We start from the raw sequence: 18,902 nt of genomic DNA on the forward strand, positions 1-18,902 counted from the left end.
CCTGTGTTTGACTCTCCCCGTGTCTATGATATTTTTATGAGTAGAAAGAAGTAGAATTAAAGCAAAGTTTGTAGGAGACAAAAACACACACAACCAGACTGATTTTATTAAAGTTTGACTCTATTTTGGGTCTTGATGTCACTTGTGTGATTAACTTTAAAGGTAAATTATTATTTGTTACTACTTACTAAAATCTCCAGCATGGAGAAATGGGATGATCTCGGGTTTTCTTGACCATTTGCATTTAACCACCCTGAGTGAATACATTGTGGAACCACCATTTACACCTACCAGTTTTTTGGTTTATGATTCCAGGAGTGACAATCCCACAGGATGATACTACCACCATCATGTTTCAGCATGGAGAAACGTGATCTATGAAGATTTCCTTTAGCTTGTCAATGAGATGAACGACAGGCCACAGGAAACAAAATGCTGCTTAGATCTGGGTCTAAGGAAATTTTCTGTGAAGCCTAAAGGTGGGTTAAAAAAAACTATACAGGTTTACCTTAAAACTAGAAAATAACAGAAACATTATGGAGTTTTACTTGGTCACAGAAAAAAAACATGACAGGGCTTATGGCAAGATTTGATCAAGATAAAATGTAAACCTTTCCATTACAGTGTCATTTAAAAATCATCCTAAATGATACATTAGTCATAATGTAAAAAAGAGGCTGTTTTAGAGAAGATAAGCAAAGTCATGTATTTAAAATGTATTTGAAACTTCTTGTTTCTATGATATCTTTATTTCTTGAAGGATTTTAAAAATCAACTTCCCACTTCAATAGATTATGATATTTACTGTGAAATTTCTACAGGGTTATAAAATCTGCTTATAAAGTGACTTTCAGGGCTGCGTAGAGTTTTTTTTAAACACTTTCAAACAAAACCTGACAGGATAGCTTTACCTTAATCTTTCCCCAGTAACACTTATTGACAAAAAAAAAATGGATACCAACATTCTCACATGTTTTTGTTTATTAACAACAAACAAGTATGTACCTGAAGGACAAAAAAATAAAACATGTCTATGAACAATTAGAAATTAATTTCATTTGAAAGTTATGCATTCTAAATACATGTATTTATTACTTCATAAGGCATTTTTTAGCAATAAAATTTTTCATTTTGATTTTCAAATTGTTACACTTTGATTGCAGTCATAAATATCTTCTGTGTTTACAAAAAAGTTAATTTATTGTTGAAAATATTGTCCTATGAACTTCATATATTAAACATTTGACCATTTTTTCTTTCAGCACCTGTTCAAGTAAAAATATTAATTGTTGTTTTTGTGCTTTCTGTAGAAATTTTAGACCCTGAAATAGAGGGAAATGATCAAATCATAAACCTTAAAACTCAGCTGATGGATTGTTAAAGACGAGTTGGAAGTCAGCCAGTTCCATTTAATGTCAGGCAGTGTTATCTGTGATCAGTAGAGGCAAGTGGCCGTTAGGCTTCGCTGGTGATGAGTTATTCAAAGCTGCTGCTGTGGTTTCAGTCACTGGGTGTTTTTCTTTTCCTTTTTGCTGCCTCCAAACAGAGCGCTGGCCAGAGCGAAGACACCAAGACCCACGAATGCAGCCGCACCAGCCACCACTGCAGCTTCACCTGCTTTCTGTACCTGCAGAAGAGGAAAATTCAACTTTAGTTACTTAAAAAAAACTGAAGCTGAATTTAAACTAAAGCAGCGACTCAATCCACAGACAGACTGGTTTATTCATATCTGGTTAAGATTATCTTTTGAATTTTTTTATGTAGCCACAGTCTGACTATTTTAGTTTTCATTTTGTTCTTGCTACTGTCTCCATTCTGCCCTGGTGCTCCTGATGTTGTTTTAGATTAGAAATAATGTGTAACAGTGATCGAAGTAAACATGTTTTAAGGTTTTAAACCACATATCTACAAGACAATAAATGATCTGCAAAAAAACAGAAGTCTTTTTTTATTAGATTTACACAGAGAGGCTGTTATCAGCAGTGTCCAGTTGTATGCAGTTCAGCTCCTCCTAAGTTAAAGTTATCACAATCTTTTTGCCACAAGAAAGGTACTAAACTACTTTTTCTTTTACATTAAATGTAGTTACACCTTTGTTCATCTTCTGTATTAATCAATGGTTTAGAACTTTACACTGCGACGCTGAGATATTTGTGCCAAGAGCAGCTTGTGTCTGAAAATATAGGACAGATCTTAAAATAAAGCCACTGTTAGGAAGAGAAGGATGGAGCTGTGTGAGTCACATCAGAGAGGAGCTGTAAATTAAAGATCATGTATGTTATCTTATGCTAATGTCAGAATCATAAAAGTCCTAAATATCCCACAGCTGAGCTTCCTGTTAGTTTTCAAAAAGGAGAAGTAATTTTAATGTGTAAATCATATATGGGTAATGAAAATGCATCAAGTTTGAAATTTGGTGTTAGTTCAAAATTTTCTGACTTCCTCACTATAAAAAAACAACTCTACTTGAACTCCTATTCAAGCTGCAGACTTAATAGTTCCTAGTTTTGCGTTGAGAGGCCGATGTGTTATGCATTAAGGTCAGAGTTCAGTGTTCCTGAAGTATTGACAACATTTTTCACAATACTAAAGACTATGCAGAATTCACATTTCGGACATTTTTGTATTTATAAAAGAACTCAACTGCTTCTGAAAACAAACCCAGCCCTTAAAAAAAAAAAAAAAAAAAAAAACACACCCAGACGGTTTTTGGAAACAGGTTAATATTTTTTGGTGTCTGGAAAATGAGCAGTAACAAAAACCTCCCAATTGTTCAGTGAATCATAAGGTCTTGCGCCGCTACCCTACCTAGCAACCCTAACCCTGACCTAGTAATCCCAGTCTGAGCTCCAGCACGTTTATAATGCCATTATACAGCAGCTTTAGTAAGCTGCTGTATAATGGCTGCAGGAAAAGACAAGTGTTTTGTTGCCTTATTATCCAGAAACCACTTGCTCCATTTTTAGTTGTGCAGGAAGCCCTACTTCTGTTTTTCACAGCTGTACGATTATATAATTGTGATGTTTGCAGCCATTTTCACGAGGGGTCTTGGCCAGGAGCAGCTTATTTGGATTTAAAGTGACAAGATGCCCTAAAAAAGCTCAAAGTGAAACGATCTCAGAATAGGCAGAACTGACCAGAATAAAATCCCCTGAGCGAGTTTGTGCAGAAAACGTCATGAACATATTTTGTGTAGCACATAGACCTATTCCTATATGCATGTGATCTTTTACATAAAACCTGAGCTGCCTACCTGTCGGGACTCTGCTTTCCCGTAGCGCAGCTCGTTGACGAAGTGTTCGCAGTTTCCCCTGAAGATGCAGTACGGCAGCTCCTGACCAACCATATTACAGGCCTCACGAACAATAACATGAGCCGGGCGAGGCCTGTACTTCTGGTCCAGACCGTTGTTTATCAGCCACTTGTCTGTTCCCACCACGTCCCAGAGCTCCTCCTTCTTGACGATGGCCTTCTCGGCCAGGACGGACATTATGCTGCTGGAGCCTGCAGCAGGAACTTCAGCTGATAAAACATAAACAGGAAAACATAATGAGGTCGCGTTGGCCTTGTTTTTAAACTGTGGTAAGCTTACTATTGGTGTACTGTCTCTGGTGATACAAAAACAGATACATTTTGGCACAATCTGCAGAGTAAATCTACTTGTTTTTACTGTTGTGTAGAGGATTACAATGGACTTGGATGAAGTTGCTGGAAGCTCCCTATTCAGTTCAGTGCTAGTTTACAATCTGCGTTAAGTCAAGTTAATTCAGACAGAAATATATAATTAAGTCAACTGATGGATTCAGTCAAAGTTACACTATAACACAATCCAATGCAATTTGTCGTACAAACTGGTAAAAAGTTATTTAAGGAAATCAAGGTGATTGAATCAAGTTATTGACTTTGCAGCTCTCCTTCCTCCTGGGGAAGCATGTGGTGACAGTGGACAGTAGCTGTCATGTTGTGGTGAATTTCTAGTGGACCCATGTACACAGAGAGGCAGAGACATCCAGTAGATTGTGAAACATTAAATTGAAAAAAAAAAGATAAATACAAAAACTTACAACAAGCCAGGAGAACAGAAAAGGCAGGAGGCAGGTGCAAGGAGAGCATGATGGGAGGTAACAGGAGGAACCAGCAAGGAATGAAAGGAGAAGAGATTTATAAATACTGGGAGAGAGAATACTGGAGCAAAGCACCTGGGCTGATTAGCTAATCGACTGCAGGTGTGAGAGGACAGAGAAGAAGGCAGACTGAGAGAAAATGGTACAGGAGGCGAGGGAGAGTACACAAACAGGGGAACCAAGAAATGTATCTAACACTAACAAATAACTAGATATAAGGAACATAACAAAACTAAAGAAAGAACTGGACCAAAGGAAAACTGAAACAGGCTGATCAAATCAAAATAAGAACGGATAGCAAATCAGAATAAGAGCCCAAAACAAGTCAAACAACACAAGACAGTAGCATCTCCTTAATAACCTGAAAGTGTTCAAATGTGTTCAAATGACTTAAATTTGTCAGTGATATCAACCCAAACTTAACCATGTTTCAGATCCCATTGAGATTTCCTCATTGTTCTTCTCAGCAATCAGGCTAAGTGCTAGTAACAACAGAAGCTAACAAGGTAAATCTCTGCATTTTGTTCTTTAAATACTTTAGCAACATGCTCACTACAGTACAGTAGGTTTTATACTACGACTGATACAAATCAACAGAGGTGCTTCCAATAACAGTTTTCTTTATTTTCGTTTTCACTAAATTCTATGCACAAGGCAACTATATTGGTTTTTTAAGTTGGTGTTAGTGAGAAAACTTTAGCTTTCCTAGTTTAAATGGTCACTTCTATTGATATTCTGATTAAATTTCAGGTTTTACATTTCAACTTTTAGGTACAAATAGAAGAGCGCTGCTGAATAAGACCAATTTTCTGTATTATTTTCTGCTTCTGCTGACTTGACACAACAAACTAAGAAAAGCCTGAGTTTGTTCTAAAATACCTGCACAGAAAGTGTAAAACTCTGAGAATCTTTGTTTATTTTCAAACACAGCAATCTTTAAAACTGACAGTACATTTATTTCGGATTTTAAAAAGTTATATGAATCTCTACTGCAGTCTGAAAAAGCACACAGTCAGTGACGCTGTGGGCTGTCTTTAGCTGCATTTTTTCCAATCTGTCATTTGAAACCAGTTCTGTGTGGGATTCACTCACAGGGTGGTGCCAAGTGAACGACGAAGCCCTCGCCCACATAGGCAGCCCAGTGCTGGTATGAGCCACGGTCGATCTCTATCAGGTCCCCTGGCTCTGGTTTCTCATCATACTGGGATCAGAAGACAGACAGAAACAAGTGGAACATTGCAACAGATTTTGTGCGCAACATTTGACCTCATTTCACTGCAAAACAAGAGATGGCTGTAACCAACACAAGACTTTTAGATTCAACTAAACATATTCAGTCAAACTACATACACATAACACTTTGTTTTTCTACTATTCACAACAATCTAACAATTGTGAATAGTAAAAAAAACAAGAATAACTTAGTAGTCTAAGTTATTCTTGTCCAAACTTAGACCACATATTTTCTAGTGGTGGTCACACATAACAAGCTTCTATTTAAATACAGCCTTCTCACCAGTGTTGGAGCCATGTCAGGACTTTTCTTGCAGTGGCTTGAAATGCTTTCACTTTCTGATTAAACACCTGCGGAGACAAAATAAGCTTTAACACGAATTCTTACAGCAGCTCAAAGCATAAGATTTAAAAGATTGAGTCTAATGTAACTGTTAAAACCATCGTATTGAAAGCATGAGCCTCGGTGACTGACTTTTAAAAGAATAAAAATGCAATTAATTAGTGTTATTAATAATAACATGCTTATTTGCTCAGATGAGTCTTCTTTAGAATATTACATATTTACTGCTACTAATTTGATGCAAACACAAATTTATTTGATTCATTTAAAATAGAACAGAATAGAGTGGTGACATTATGAACAGCGTTATTTAGCGCATTATTAACGTGTAACGTCCCAATTTTAACGACTTACCAAACAAAATGAGTCGTGGCAGCACAAAATGCTAATCTTTAAACGCGTATTGACCTGAACCGGTCTGTGTTTACATCATCCTAGCCTCCACGAACCGCTGCGCTGATCCCAGATCAGCTCTGAAACGCCGCAGCATCACACCAAAGGCACACGGTTACCAGAACAGGCCGGTTCCGACCCATTTTAAAGGGTTATAATGCTGCCCTTACCTCAGGCGACGGGGTCCGGTTGTTCTGTGAAGTGCCAGGCGCCACCAGTGACGCCGAAGTTAAAGCTCAGCTGCTGGAGGCTCAGCTGCCTGCTACTGACACGTGACCTCAACAAAAAATAAAAAAACACGTCACCGAGCGAGCAAACGTCACGATGGACGCACGTTTCTTCATTTCAGATGCGAATATTCTTAAATGTTGCCGATTTTGATTTAAATGGTAATAACTGTTTATGTTACGGTTTTATAACAATCCAGTCTTCCTAAAAACGGATGTATAAATGAATAAATAAATAAATAAATAAATAAATAAATAAATAAATAAATAAATAAATAAATAAATAAATAAATAAATAAATAACCAATGCAGCACCTTTAAATTCTTTCATACTTTTAGACTTTATTCCTCTTTTTATTAATCTTGTTAAAAACTTTTTAAATGTATTTTGTTGGTAATTTACGGCGTAAACTAACGCAAAGAAGTATATCAAGCTTGTCAAGAAATGTTTGAAAACGTGGCACTCATTTGGTATTTAGGACTCCTGCGTCAATTCTTTATAGAGCCACATTTCACTGTAATTACAGCTTGAAAGGCTTTTAAGGAGTGTCTGTTCCAGCTGCGTACACTGAAAGCTCTGCCTATTATTTTTTGCAAAATAATTTATGCGCAGGAAGTTTGGACAGGATAGTGACTGTAAGCACCAAATATCAAGTACTGACAGATTCCTCAACTCCAATCTCAAGCTCTTTGCAGCTTCTAATATTTAATTTCCGTTTGGGATCACTTTAGTGTTTTTGAATTTGAATTAATAGCTTTTGTTCACAGATTACCCGGTACATGGCTCCATCCATCTTGGTTTCACATTGTTTCACATTTCCTTGTGTTTCCCCAGACATGACTTCAGGTAAACTAACTGAGACGTCTAATGGGTTTCTTCTTGGCACTTTCCCACAGAAGTCAAATGTGTAAAATGCGTTAAATAGTTTATTTGTCAACAAACTCACACATCTGAGGTATGTCTGCAGCTGTACCATATACTATTTGTAGTTTTGTGGTATATTTAAAGTTTGGAATATTGTTTCAAAACTTGACTCTGTTTTAAACTGAGAGTTATTATTCATTCAATTTTTTTGGTTTCACTCTCAACAATATAAACAAACTTGTTTGATGATTTTTTATAGTTGTTCTGTTTATGCCCTTTCTTTCCTTTTGTCCAGTATAAATGAATAAATAAATACATTTTAATAAATTGGTTGACATGAATTTAAAAATTGTTTTATGTTTCAATCATATAAACATGCTTTGCTTCCTGTCATTGTTTTAAATTAAAATCAACATGTAATAAAAACATCTTTCAGCATCCTGAAACGTTCTGGTCTTTTGATGACTTTGGTCAAAGGTGCCCAATAAAAGGGCGTGTGTATACATTATATTGTTTGCATATTATATTGTAATATAATTACTAATCTTTATGGGTGTTTTGAAACACGCAGAAAGATTGTATCTTGGAGCATAAAATTTGATCATAGTTTGAGATTAAAAAAAGAAGGATGTTGATGCAATAGACCTTTACTGTATATTAATAACCAAACAGTGTGCTAACTTTGATTGACCAGAGATAACCAGGATGATGAAATCATTTATCAATCATTTAGTCAAAGTTGCACAGATGGGGAAGATGTTGATCTGGTTTTTACACAAAGAAATGTTCATTTTAAATGAACAGACTCAAGGTAAAACCTCTTCCTTTATCTCTGATCAATACATTCAAATGAAATATTGTCTTTCTTTAGATATTACTGTAGTTATTGATGTCTGGCCTGAGTAAATATCCAGCTTGGTAAGAGGACTCTGCCCTCTGTCCTCATCTCTCATGACACTTCATCACACATCTTACATGTGATGAAATGCTGGGATTCTAAGAAAGAAAATATTGGTTTTTGGACTGTGCTGGTTAGATTTCTTTTAGTTTCTTTAAGTCTCTGGATTTATTAAGTTGTCATACATAGAAAGATGACCGGTCACCAGAGCACCACATGCCTGATGGACACAATCATGTGCTGTCAAACTCATGAGGAACCATGAAGAAACTTTGCTTTTGTGGGTGAGAACCACAACACTGCACGCTCAGTCAGACAGCTGCAAAACTTACACCTGCTGAGAGTCATGACTGTCACAATTTAAAATCTTAGATTCTACTTGATGCACCTATTTCACATTTTTATATGACAATTGTTTGGATTTTAAAGTGAATGAAAAGCTGAAGTGATATTTCTACTTTTTTTTTTACCACATATTGCTAGATGAAGTAAGCTCTGTGATCAAATGTAATCACTGCATATTCATCTAGTAGTAACTAATTACATTTACTTGAGTAACTTTTTGGAAGACATGTACTTTTAGGAGTAGTCTTACTACATCATACTTTATATTTTATCTTAATATTATTATGAGATGTCACTACTCTTAGTTGGGAAAAATGTCTTAATACTCTATTCACTGTGAGTAACTTCACTGAATAAAGAACAAACATGTTTCAACCAAAAATACATGAGACACAGAGACAAACCTGCAGTTCATGTTAAAGTGAGACCTCTTGTTCGCACACAATCTTTTCTTTTTTTATGTTATTTTCCAACTGTGAAGCCTGTTGTGACATTTGTGTGTGTGTGGGTGTGTTTCTTCTGATTTAATTTGTTTGTTATTTATTTGTATCCTTCTTTTTTCATTTTAGTCTTTAACATAACTTTGGACATAACTTATTTTTGTCTGATGAAACAATTGTAAAATATTGAGTCAGACATTATGATCATTTCATATCCTTTTTACCAATTTTTTTCACTCTTACTTGAGTGATGTCTTAGAGATCTACTTTTAATTTTACCTGAGTAAAAATATATTGAGGTATTGCTACTATAAATGAGAAAAACTTTTGGTTACTCTACCCACCTCTGTTCATCCATCCATTCATTTTCTTCCACTTATCAAAGATTTGGCCACAGGATGAAAACAGACATCCCTCTTTTCAGCAACACTATCTGGCTCCTTGAGAGTAATTTTAAAGTTTTCCCAGCATAAAAAATAGTCATAGTTTCTCCCCAGAGTAACTGGTCTGTTACTCTGGGGAGAGTAACAGACCCCCAGAGTAACTGGTCTGTTCTGAGCCCTCTTCCTCCCAGTTGGATGTATTTAGAAAGCATCTTCATAAGTTTGTCACATTATTTTTGCCCCACCCTTCATTTCCCCCTGCAGGGCATAACTTCTGCAGAGGTTACTGATCTTATCTGAAATTAAGACCTTGTCTTAAAAATGCTTTGTAGAGAAAGAAATAAGAAAAGAAAGTTAAAATAGCCATGGACGATAAAGGAAACACATAAGGAAAAGGAAAGACACATAAGGAAAGACATTAACAGCTCACATATCACCCAGAGGAAAGTTTCTTTGGAATAAACATATAAATTGGAGGGAGGCATGTATGATTTAAAAGGTCACATAATTTCAAAATGTTGCACAAAATTACCCTCATAACAATAAACTTGGATTAACTTGGTAAGGATTTGGATGAAAATTGTAGGTTTTACTAATTTAGTCAGAGACTGTAACACATTTATTAAACTGCCATCTCTGCTGGGTCTTGGCCAGGCATGGAGAAACTTGTCAATGATAAAATTAAACACTATCAAAACCATACCTATAAATCTTATAGTAGTTTGTACTGATGTACTGATAAAATTTTGTTCTTCATAATTAATCTAGTGCTCCTGTTAGGGAACTTCAACATGAGGTAAAATTCTCCATATTTATCCCAAACTTATACGTTTTCTCAATAGACGTCCATTCATATGTAAATACTTTAAAGTAAACTACAAATAAGAAAGTAGAAGTCGCATGTTCAAAGTTTATATTTGATCGACCCTGAGTGACAAGAATCACAATGCGGCTTAGTTATAGCATAATTTAAAAAAATATGATGTCTGTAAAAAAGATTTTTAAAAAATCGAAAAGGAATAGAAACGAAAGTTAAAACCCACAGTCGCCGCTAGGTGTCGCCAATGAGAACACTTGGTGGATATCATGCTTCCGGTTTTAACGGCAAAAGAAGTTCCAACTTCCGGCTGTGGACCGCCCTATGGTTGTATTTGTCCTGAATTTCATCAAACAAACACCCAGAAAGCTCCTGATAAACTCCCCGGTTCGAGGCCCTGAGACGGAGGGACGGGTTAAATGTGCCGGCTTGGTGCTGAAGGAGTCCGCCATGTCTGTGGTTTTTGACGGGAGTCCGCTGAAAGCGATGCAGAGCCCCCACAGCCACACAGCTCCGGCCGCTCTGAGGTAGGAGGAGGAGCCCTCAGCAGGCAGGACAGAGACATGTCCTCTGTCACATCGGAACCAGCTCCAGCATCAGGGGTCCATTCAGTTCGGGATGATGTATACAGATAGTTTCTGGTATCTGTTTGCTTTGTAGCTGTTCAGCACTCTGTATGCTGTTTATCTCCCAGCCGACAGACACTGTATCTGTCCCAGAAGGGAAATTAATTGCATATAATTACAGTAGAATAATTGTTAAAAATGTAAACAGCACAGATTATGCGAGAAGATAAAAAACAGTACCATTGAGGAAAAAAAAGAGTATAACGAATAAAATGCTCATTTTAGAAACACCGTCTAAAAAAGCTTTAATAATTTGAATGTAAGACATAACAGTTTGTGTCCCTTATTAAAGTATTCATATCTCTGGAGCCTTTTAATATAGTTTTTACATAACCTTGAACTTAAAAGCATTTTATTAAGATTTTTATCTCATATAAAGTAGGGCTGCAACTAACGATTATTTTAGCTATTGATTAATCGGTCAGACAATCGGTTCAAAACACTGACACTATATGCAGATTTTCATTTAAGACTTTTTTGTACAATAATAGAAATACAGAGAAATAAAAATAGAAATAACTTGGTAGCTATTATTTTTTATTACTTGATTAATGAATTGGTAGCATAAGGTGCTTAATAAGATAACTTTTTTGTAGAATTTGAAGCTAAAAACATATTTACAGAGGTTTCTTTTATCGTAGATGCAAAATGTATGTATTTTTGCTATAGTTTTAGCTTAATTATTGACCTAAGCTTGTTTTTTCAGCAGTTGGCCTTTTTGAGTCTTAATATTCCAGTTAAAATTAATTGATAACTACATTAGTTGATGATTATTTTGATAGTCACGATTCATTTGATTAATCGCTTCAGTCCTAATACAAATGTACTACTTAATTGTAAAGTAGGATAAAAAATTGTCTTTCATTTACACTTAATTTGACTCAGTTTATTTATACAGGACCAATTCATTTATTCAGCACAATTTCATTGTGTTGTTGACTTTACAGCAATCCCTGATGCTGAGCATGCATGTAGCGACAGCAGAGAGGAAATCTCTTCTTTATCAGGAAGAAACCTACAGCAGAACCAGGTTCAGTGTAAACAGCCATCTGCCTCGACTGACTGTGGGCTTGAGAAGCAGAGCAGACACAAAAAACACAGAAGCGCTCGTCTAGGAGTACTTTCTACGTTAAAAGTAAACATTTCCACCTCGGTCCTTTGTGCATCCTCTTTCTGCTGCATTTACAGCTGTGAGTCTTTTCAGTGAACGTCTCTACCTGCTTTACACATCTAGACATCAAAGATTTTTTGCAGAATCTTCTTTGAAAAGCATCTGTAGTTCAGTCAAATAGAAAGGGCAGCACCAATTTTCTAATTTGTCAGAGTTTCCTATTTAAATGTACGTCTGGACTTTCTTTCTAACACATGATCTAATCCCCAGGCAGCTCTGATTGTATGTTTAAGGTCTTAGTTCAGCTGGAAGGTGAACCTCCACCCCAGTCTTGGGTGTTTTGCAGCATCTAACAGGTTTTCTTTCAGGATTGTCCAGTATTTAACTCCGTCCATCTTCACATCAACTCTGACTGATTTCCCTGTTAGGCTGAAGCAAAACATCCCACTAATATGAAACACTGTATTGTCTGTGTTTTCAGATTGTTGTGCAGTTTTATGTTTGTATTTTTAGCATTTTACGTGAATGGGGCTTTTCCAGGTCAAATCAAGTACCAATGAAATATTGTATGTAGTACAAGTTTATAACCGTGAGTTGGTATATGTAACTTTTTCAGATTTTTTTTCTTTAGCAACAACTTATCATTTGTTGTCCTGCTTTAATCCTGTCCTTTCCCTTGCAGTACCCAGGAACTCTCCCAGGAGATCAAGTCCTTCATCAGCGGCGTTGACGCCGTTCAGGGCCGGAAGCTCAGCGTCAGGGAGCACGCCCGCTGTGCCGTGCGGTTGCTGCGCTCGGTCCCGGCCTGCAGGGGCGCCGTGCTGGAGCATCTGAGGGGCGTGTACGATGAGCATGTGTCGACGTTTCTTCACAACCTGGAGACAGAGGGAAACGCCAGCTCTGGGGCGACCTCCAACCTGGAGGACATCATACAGGTGAGACTTCATCCAGGTTTCCTACGCAGCCTTAAAATATTTAGAAAAGTGGTTATTTCCACAAAAGCGAGCTGCAACTAATGATTATTTTAGTAATCGATTATTCTGACAATTAATCCGATAACACTTATAACATGGGAAAATGTCTTGTTAAACGTGGAACTTGTACCTTTTCATTAATATTAAGGAATTATTGACTTGAAACATGCTGCTATTTCTTGCTGAACAGTTACTTGTGAGTTACTTTTTTCTCATTTCCAGTGTACTAAAATATTTGCACGAAAAGCTGGAATAACAATAATTTGTGTTATTACAGTTTTAGTGTCATAGATTTTGGTGGGGCTGAAACAATTGAATTAATTATGATGAATTGATTTACTGAAAAAATTGTCAACTAATTTAGTAATCGATTAATCATTAACTGGAGTGTTAAGACTCAAAAAAAAAACGGCATTTGCCATTTAAATTCATATTTAAAAATAGAAATTTGAAAAAAACTTCTGTGGTTACATAAAAAATGTGCAAAATATGTCAATTTTTGTGTCCGATTAATCGTTAGGACTAATCGATAAACTAATTAATAACTAAAATAATCATTAATTGCAGCCATAGAATGAAGTGCATCCCAGTTGCTCCAGATATAAATAAAAACAGTGACATGATCCTGAAAAAGAAGCCAAACTTGGCAACTTGTGATGAATGTTTCTCAAATGTCTAGAATATTCTGAAATCTTGGAATATAAGGGATTATGTTCCATGTATCAAATATTTGTGTGGATTATTCCTTCATCCCTTCCTGTCTGCTGCAGGAGGTTCATGGCGTCCTGTCGGAGTTCATCCGTCTGAACCCGCGGGCCTGGGCCCCGCTGGTCTCCACCTGGGCCGTGGACCTTCTGGGCCAGCTGAGCAGCAAGCACGCCGGCCGCAGGGTGGCCCCCCACTCCTCCAGCCTCAACGAGCTGCTGCAGCTGTGGATGTCCTGCGCCGCCACGCGCTCCCTCATGGAGTCCTACTCCCAGTGCCTGGCGGCCATGTTGGCCTGGTGCCCGGACGCCTGCGTGGACGCACTGCTGGACACGTCGGTCAAACACTCGCCACATTTTGACTGGGTGGTGGCTCACATCGGCTCCGCCTTCCCAGGAACCATCATCAGCAGAGTGCTGGCCTGCGGGCTGAAGGACTTCTGCTCCCACGGGGCCAAAGATCAGGGGCCCCTGGTGGAGAAGGGCAGTAGAGTGCCGAAGATCGGCTCCGTGGTGGGGATCCTGGGCCATCTCGCCGCGCATCACTCCGACAGCATCAGGAAGGAGCTGCTCAGAATGTTTCAGGAGAGCTTGGCCCCCTCCACTCCCCTCTCTCCCTCGTCCTCCTCCACTTCCTGGGAGGCGTCCCCCCAGCTGCGGCGCGCCGCCGTGCCGTTCCTGCTGCAGCTCGCCGCCATGTCTCCCAACCTGTTCGGAGCCGTGTCTTCGGAGCTGGTGGAGCTGCTGCGGCCTGCAGTGCTGCTGCAGCTGCAGGCTCTGCTGCAGGGCCTCCCCAGGGAGGAGCTGGACAACATGCTGGGGCTGGCCGTCCACCTCATTAGCCAGAGTCCCACGGGGGGCGCCCGGGTCCTCCGCTTTCTGGCAGACACGGCGACGCCAGCATCCGTTATCATCTCCGGTCCGACGCCGTCGCCTCACGAAGGAGTCCGAGAAGGCTGCGACCGCCTGCTGCAGATGCTGCTGCTGCATCTCCACAAACTGGTCTTCAACCGCTCCGAGGGGTCAGACGTCGGCCCTTTCGGTTCGGCCTCCTCTCAGCCACAGAGGGTCATCCCGTTCCTGGAGGAGCTGCGCTCGCATGTCGCTCCGCTCTGCGCGGAGACGCTGCGCCTGGAGAGGAAGCGCCACCTCTGGCTGCATCAGCTGCTGTGCCTTCTGTCGGTGTACGGCGGTCCCAGCGTCGCCACGGAGACGCTCTGCCAGCTCCTCACCCAGGCCCGCAACCCGGAGGAGCTGGCCCTGGCCTGGCAGCTCCACGCCACGCTGTCGTCCTGCATGGCCGGGCTCGTTCCGGCCGCCGTGGCGCACTGCGTGGCTCAGATTCACACGCACACGCTGGGCTGGCGGCAGCTGCGGCAGCTGCTGCTCAACCTGGCTGCGGCGCTGCAGAGCCAGGAGGAGGAGAAGAAGGCAGCAGCAGGTGCAGCAGGGTCAGCAGCAGGAGCTCAGTCCTCCATGGCCGCCCAGATTGGCTCCGCAGTCTCTGTGCACCTCCACGATTTCGGGCCTCTCCTTCTCCACGGTGACCCTGCTGTGTCTCACGCTGCCGTGCGTCTGCTGTCCTGCAGCCCGCTGCCACGCACCGCCTCCCCCGCGCACCTGCTGCTGCTCTCCAGAGCCGCCGTCACGCATTTCTTCCTGGCACTGCGGAGACGTGGGGAGGCAGGGAAGACGGGCCGAGATGTGGGGCAGTCAGGCGAGGCAGTGAGCTGCTCAGTTCTGCTCCTGACCCGGTTCGCGGCGTACTCTGCCCTCACCCTGAAGGCCATCCTTCAGCAGCTGGTGGAGGGGGCGCTGCACAAGGGCAACGCTGAGCTGTTCGGCGGCCAGATCGCCGACATGTCTGGAGCTCCCGTGGCCTCCCCGTCCGTGTCCCCTGACCTGGGCGCGTCTCTGCTGGACATTAACTGTCGGTTCGGCACCACGGTGAACTTTTCCGGCAGCGTGTGGTCGGTGTTCCACGCAGGAGTGATCGGGAAAGGACTGAAGCCTCGCACTGCTGCAAATCTGCCCGACCCATCAGGAGTCATCCAGGTGGGTTACTAATGGAGTTCTGATCAGGGGTTTACTCATTATGGACACCAATACATATTAATGATGATCCTTTAGCGATTAATTTTAACAGCTATATCAGTGAAAATACACAACAAATTGAGACCTGGGCACCAGTTCCTTCATTTTTATTCATGATGTTGTAATTTCCCCTTGAAACAATTTAATGGGGCGTTATTATGTAATGTAACTTTTTTATCTTTATATCATGTTATGCTGTTATTCCCTGATGCAAAACATACCAGGATTATTGCCTTCACTCTTTTACGCATGTTTGAGAAATCCTCCAATCTTCATGGCAACCAGTCAGGTGTGTAAAACACTTGGGTGGGCCTAGCACCGCCTTCAAGGCGCAGCTCCTACTCAGAGCTGCAGTTTCCAAGCTTCAGACTCACAGAGCAGTCCTCTCCTGCAACTCCCTGACTCAGCTCCTTCAGACTAGCCAGCAGCAATTAGCAAACACCTGGTGCAACTGCACATCTGCTGAGCTCTAATTTAATTGTAAAAATGTTGTTAAAGAGTAAATAGAGGAGCCATGTTTTGATAACTTCCCGAAGGCCAAGTTTCTGAAAAAGCAGGAGTTTTTAAAGAAACAGAGGCCCGATTTCAAGGCATTAAATTTCAAAGTCTAATTTCTTTTAAGTCATATATGATATATGTAACATTTTTATAACAACTGTTGATTCAGTCTTATAGCTAATTATGCTATAAAATGGCACATTGTGCCTGGAAGACACATAATACTGCCCCTTTAAATAATTTAAATGAAGGTTAAAAAGTAATGTAAATACTATCTGTATGCAAACTGCTGACTATCACTTTGTAAAAATAGTCGTTGATTCCTTCACACTTACAGGGTCTAAATCAATAAGACCAAAGCCAGTTGTGTAAGCGGCGTTTCTGTATTTTCTCTGCAGAACATCCAGACTCTCCTGGCCGTCATCGTCCAGTGCTGCAGTTCGTCCAGCCTCAACGGCTCACAGTCGCCGTCCGATCCCGAAGAGCCGCCACCCATCAACGCCGAGGCAGCCAAGGTCATTGCCGTCACGCTGGTGGAAAACGTCTGTCCAGACGTGGCCAACGGGGAGCTGTCCTGGCCCCCCGAGGAGCACGCCCGCACCACCGTGGAGCGAGACATCCACATCCGGCGGTGCTTCGAGGCCCACCCGGTCCTCTTCCCTCTGCTTCAGGTTGTGGCGGCCGGGCGGCCGGCGCTCTGCTACTGCTCCGCCGTGCTCAGAGGCCTCCTGGCTACGCTGCTGTCCCACTGGGAGGGTTCCCGCGAGGCTTCGTCAACAGACTCTCCTTGGCACCTGCAGGCCTCCTGCCTGCTGGTGTCCTGCATGGGCGAAGGCCAGCTCCTGCCGCCTGTGCTGGCCAACGTCCACGAGGCTTTCGCTCACCTGACCCCGTTTGAGGTGAGGCTGCTGCTCTTGGCCGTCTGGGAATACGTCAGGGGCAACGGGCCGCTGCCCCAGAAGTTTGTTTTCAGCTCAGACAAAGGCATTTTCTGCAGGGATTTCTCACGGGACGGGGACGTGTCCAGGTACGTGGCACCGATCCACAGCGTCCTGCATAAAAACATCGACAGGCTGGGACATCTGTGCTGGCGGTTTCAGCTCTGAGAGGGAAACAAACTGGTGATGCAAGTCAGCAGTTACTGTCAAACGGCGAGATTACTGTTGTTACTTAAAGAATGGACTGAATATTCATAAATGTAAAGCTTTGTGTATAAGTTTGTGTTTTAGATGATATTTTCTGTACTTTTCCATTCAACTTCTATTAGAAAGCCCTGGGAACTGTTTAACTGTAAAGAAAGATAGTTTTCAAACTTAATTTGTCATTTTGATTCCAGAAAAACCACTAATTCTTGTTGTTCTATAAACATACTTTCCATCTTTTGTTATAGGAACAAACTTGTTTATACCACATTGCAAAATAAATCTCCATTTAGTTGTAAACAGCTGCTGAATTTGTACTTTTTTGCTGCATCATCAGGTCAATCTGGAGATCATTACAGGTAATAAGTTTTAAACGGAGATTCTTCGCACTTCTTTAGCTTCTAAATTGAAATCAGTCATATTTCATTTCTAGTTCTCCAGGTAATTCAACATGGTGATCTCTCTGCTGTTTTACCTAGAGCTGTGTTACAGTGACTAATGGAGGACTGAAACATGTACGATGTCTGCACCAGCTACATGTAAAACTTCATAATCTACAAACATTGCTGGTGATGCCTTAAGAGAACTCAACCAGGTCTTCAAGAGTCACTAAGAGAGCAACATCTATCCTTTAAATATCTTCTGCATCTTTCTACCATTAGGAAGCAGGTTTATTTATCCCCAAAGTGAGCGATTACGTGAGGCCTTTTATGCATTTAGCTGTTGGGTTTTTTAATTATTTAAGATGAATTGCGCTGCCTGGAGTCCTGATAATTTTGTAAAAGTTTTGTTTGTTATTGTCGGCTCTGCTGGGCAGAAACAGTATTTTATTTATATTAAATTCAATTCAGTGGACTCTAAATGCAAGATAACAGAAGCAATGTCTTTACCAACAACATAAAACCAATTGTCATCAGCAAACCAGCATACAAATATAGAAAATCAATTACATGACTAAAGCTAGGAACTGGACCTTGGGGTACACCTTTATTTAGTTTTCAAATTGATGATTTCTTGCCTTCAGATTTTCAAGACAAAAATACTTTAATTTACAAAAATCAGGGAAAATTTTGTGCATTCAGTTTATGTTAAATGAAATCTAGCAATACAACTTACATGCTGCATATTTTCTGTAGTCAATCTGAAGAAGGCTGTTTCTGTTCTGTGGACTACTGTGGAGATGATGGTGCAACGGATTCTTTAACATATCAATAAAATGGACAACCATCTGCATGAGACTGCTTTCCAACAACAGAGTGTTTTCAGTCAGAATCTTCTTCAGATTAGCTGTAATTCAGACTGCTACTGGAGATCCTTCTTGGCCACAGCCATCTACAACACCACTGAAGAACCTGGGATAATCACCTACAACATTTAAGTTCCCTTTGGGGTTGATAAAGTATTTTTGAATTTAATTTGGGCAAAAAATATAAACAGAATAAAGTATTAAAAAGTTCAGATTGATTTATATGTCAGTTTTACAGGTAAGGTTACACTTTAATTCATAGCAAGGATCTAAGAACACTAGGTGGCTCTTGCAGTCAACAGGCACAGTTTATACTGAGCACCACAATAGCCTGAAATAAATCCAACGTGACAAATCCGGGATGAATGTGTGCGCTTCACTGAGTGGATCTTGGAGGTGACGTGTCCGACCCTGAGAGGATAAATATTTCCAAGAAGTT

At 40.5% G+C, this 18,902-nt stretch overlaps 2 protein-coding genes across 5 annotated transcripts; one reads left to right on the forward strand and one right to left on the reverse strand.

Annotated features, from left to right (window-relative positions):
* Window positions 1-1,372: 1,372 nt before the first annotated feature.
* On the reverse strand, window positions 1,373-6,431 carry LOC103136891 (HRAS-like suppressor 3). Of its 4 annotated transcripts, none has more exons than XM_016670552.1 (5): window positions 6,264-6,431; window positions 5,641-5,708; window positions 5,217-5,325; window positions 3,254-3,516; window positions 1,373-1,627 (listed from the first exon to the last, which is right to left on the reverse strand). In XM_016670552.1, the coding sequence occupies exons 2-5, from the start codon at window positions 5,653-5,655 to the stop codon at window positions 1,505-1,507; spliced, it is 510 nt and encodes a 169-aa protein (XP_016526038.1). In that variant the 5' UTR covers window positions 5,656-5,708; window positions 6,264-6,431; the 3' UTR covers window positions 1,373-1,504. The 4 variants fall into 4 exon arrangements, with proteins under 4 accessions (XP_016526038.1, XP_007550402.1, XP_007550403.1 ...); XM_007550340.2 differs by having other exon boundaries at window positions 3,254-3,522; window positions 6,264-6,427; XM_007550341.2 differs by lacking the exon at window positions 6,264-6,431 and adding an exon at window positions 6,055-6,175 and having other exon boundaries at window positions 3,254-3,522.
* A 3,932-nt stretch (window positions 6,432-10,363) lies between these two features.
* ints5 (integrator complex subunit 5) lies at window positions 10,364-17,517 on the forward strand. Its single transcript, XM_007550343.2, has 4 exons — window positions 10,364-10,595; window positions 12,488-12,740; window positions 13,550-15,538; window positions 16,474-17,517. Exons 1-4 carry the CDS (start codon window positions 10,393-10,395, stop codon window positions 17,179-17,181), a joined length of 3,153 nt encoding a protein of 1,050 aa, XP_007550405.1. The 5' UTR covers window positions 10,364-10,392; the 3' UTR covers window positions 17,182-17,517.
* The last annotated feature ends 1,385 nt before the right edge of the window (window positions 17,518-18,902 follow it).

Source organism: Poecilia formosa, unplaced genomic scaffold (assembly GCF_000485575.1).
Source record: "Poecilia formosa unplaced genomic scaffold, Poecilia_formosa-5.1.2 Scaffold35, whole genome shotgun sequence".
In the NCBI taxonomy this organism is placed as follows: domain Eukaryota; kingdom Metazoa; phylum Chordata; class Actinopteri; order Cyprinodontiformes; family Poeciliidae; genus Poecilia; species Poecilia formosa.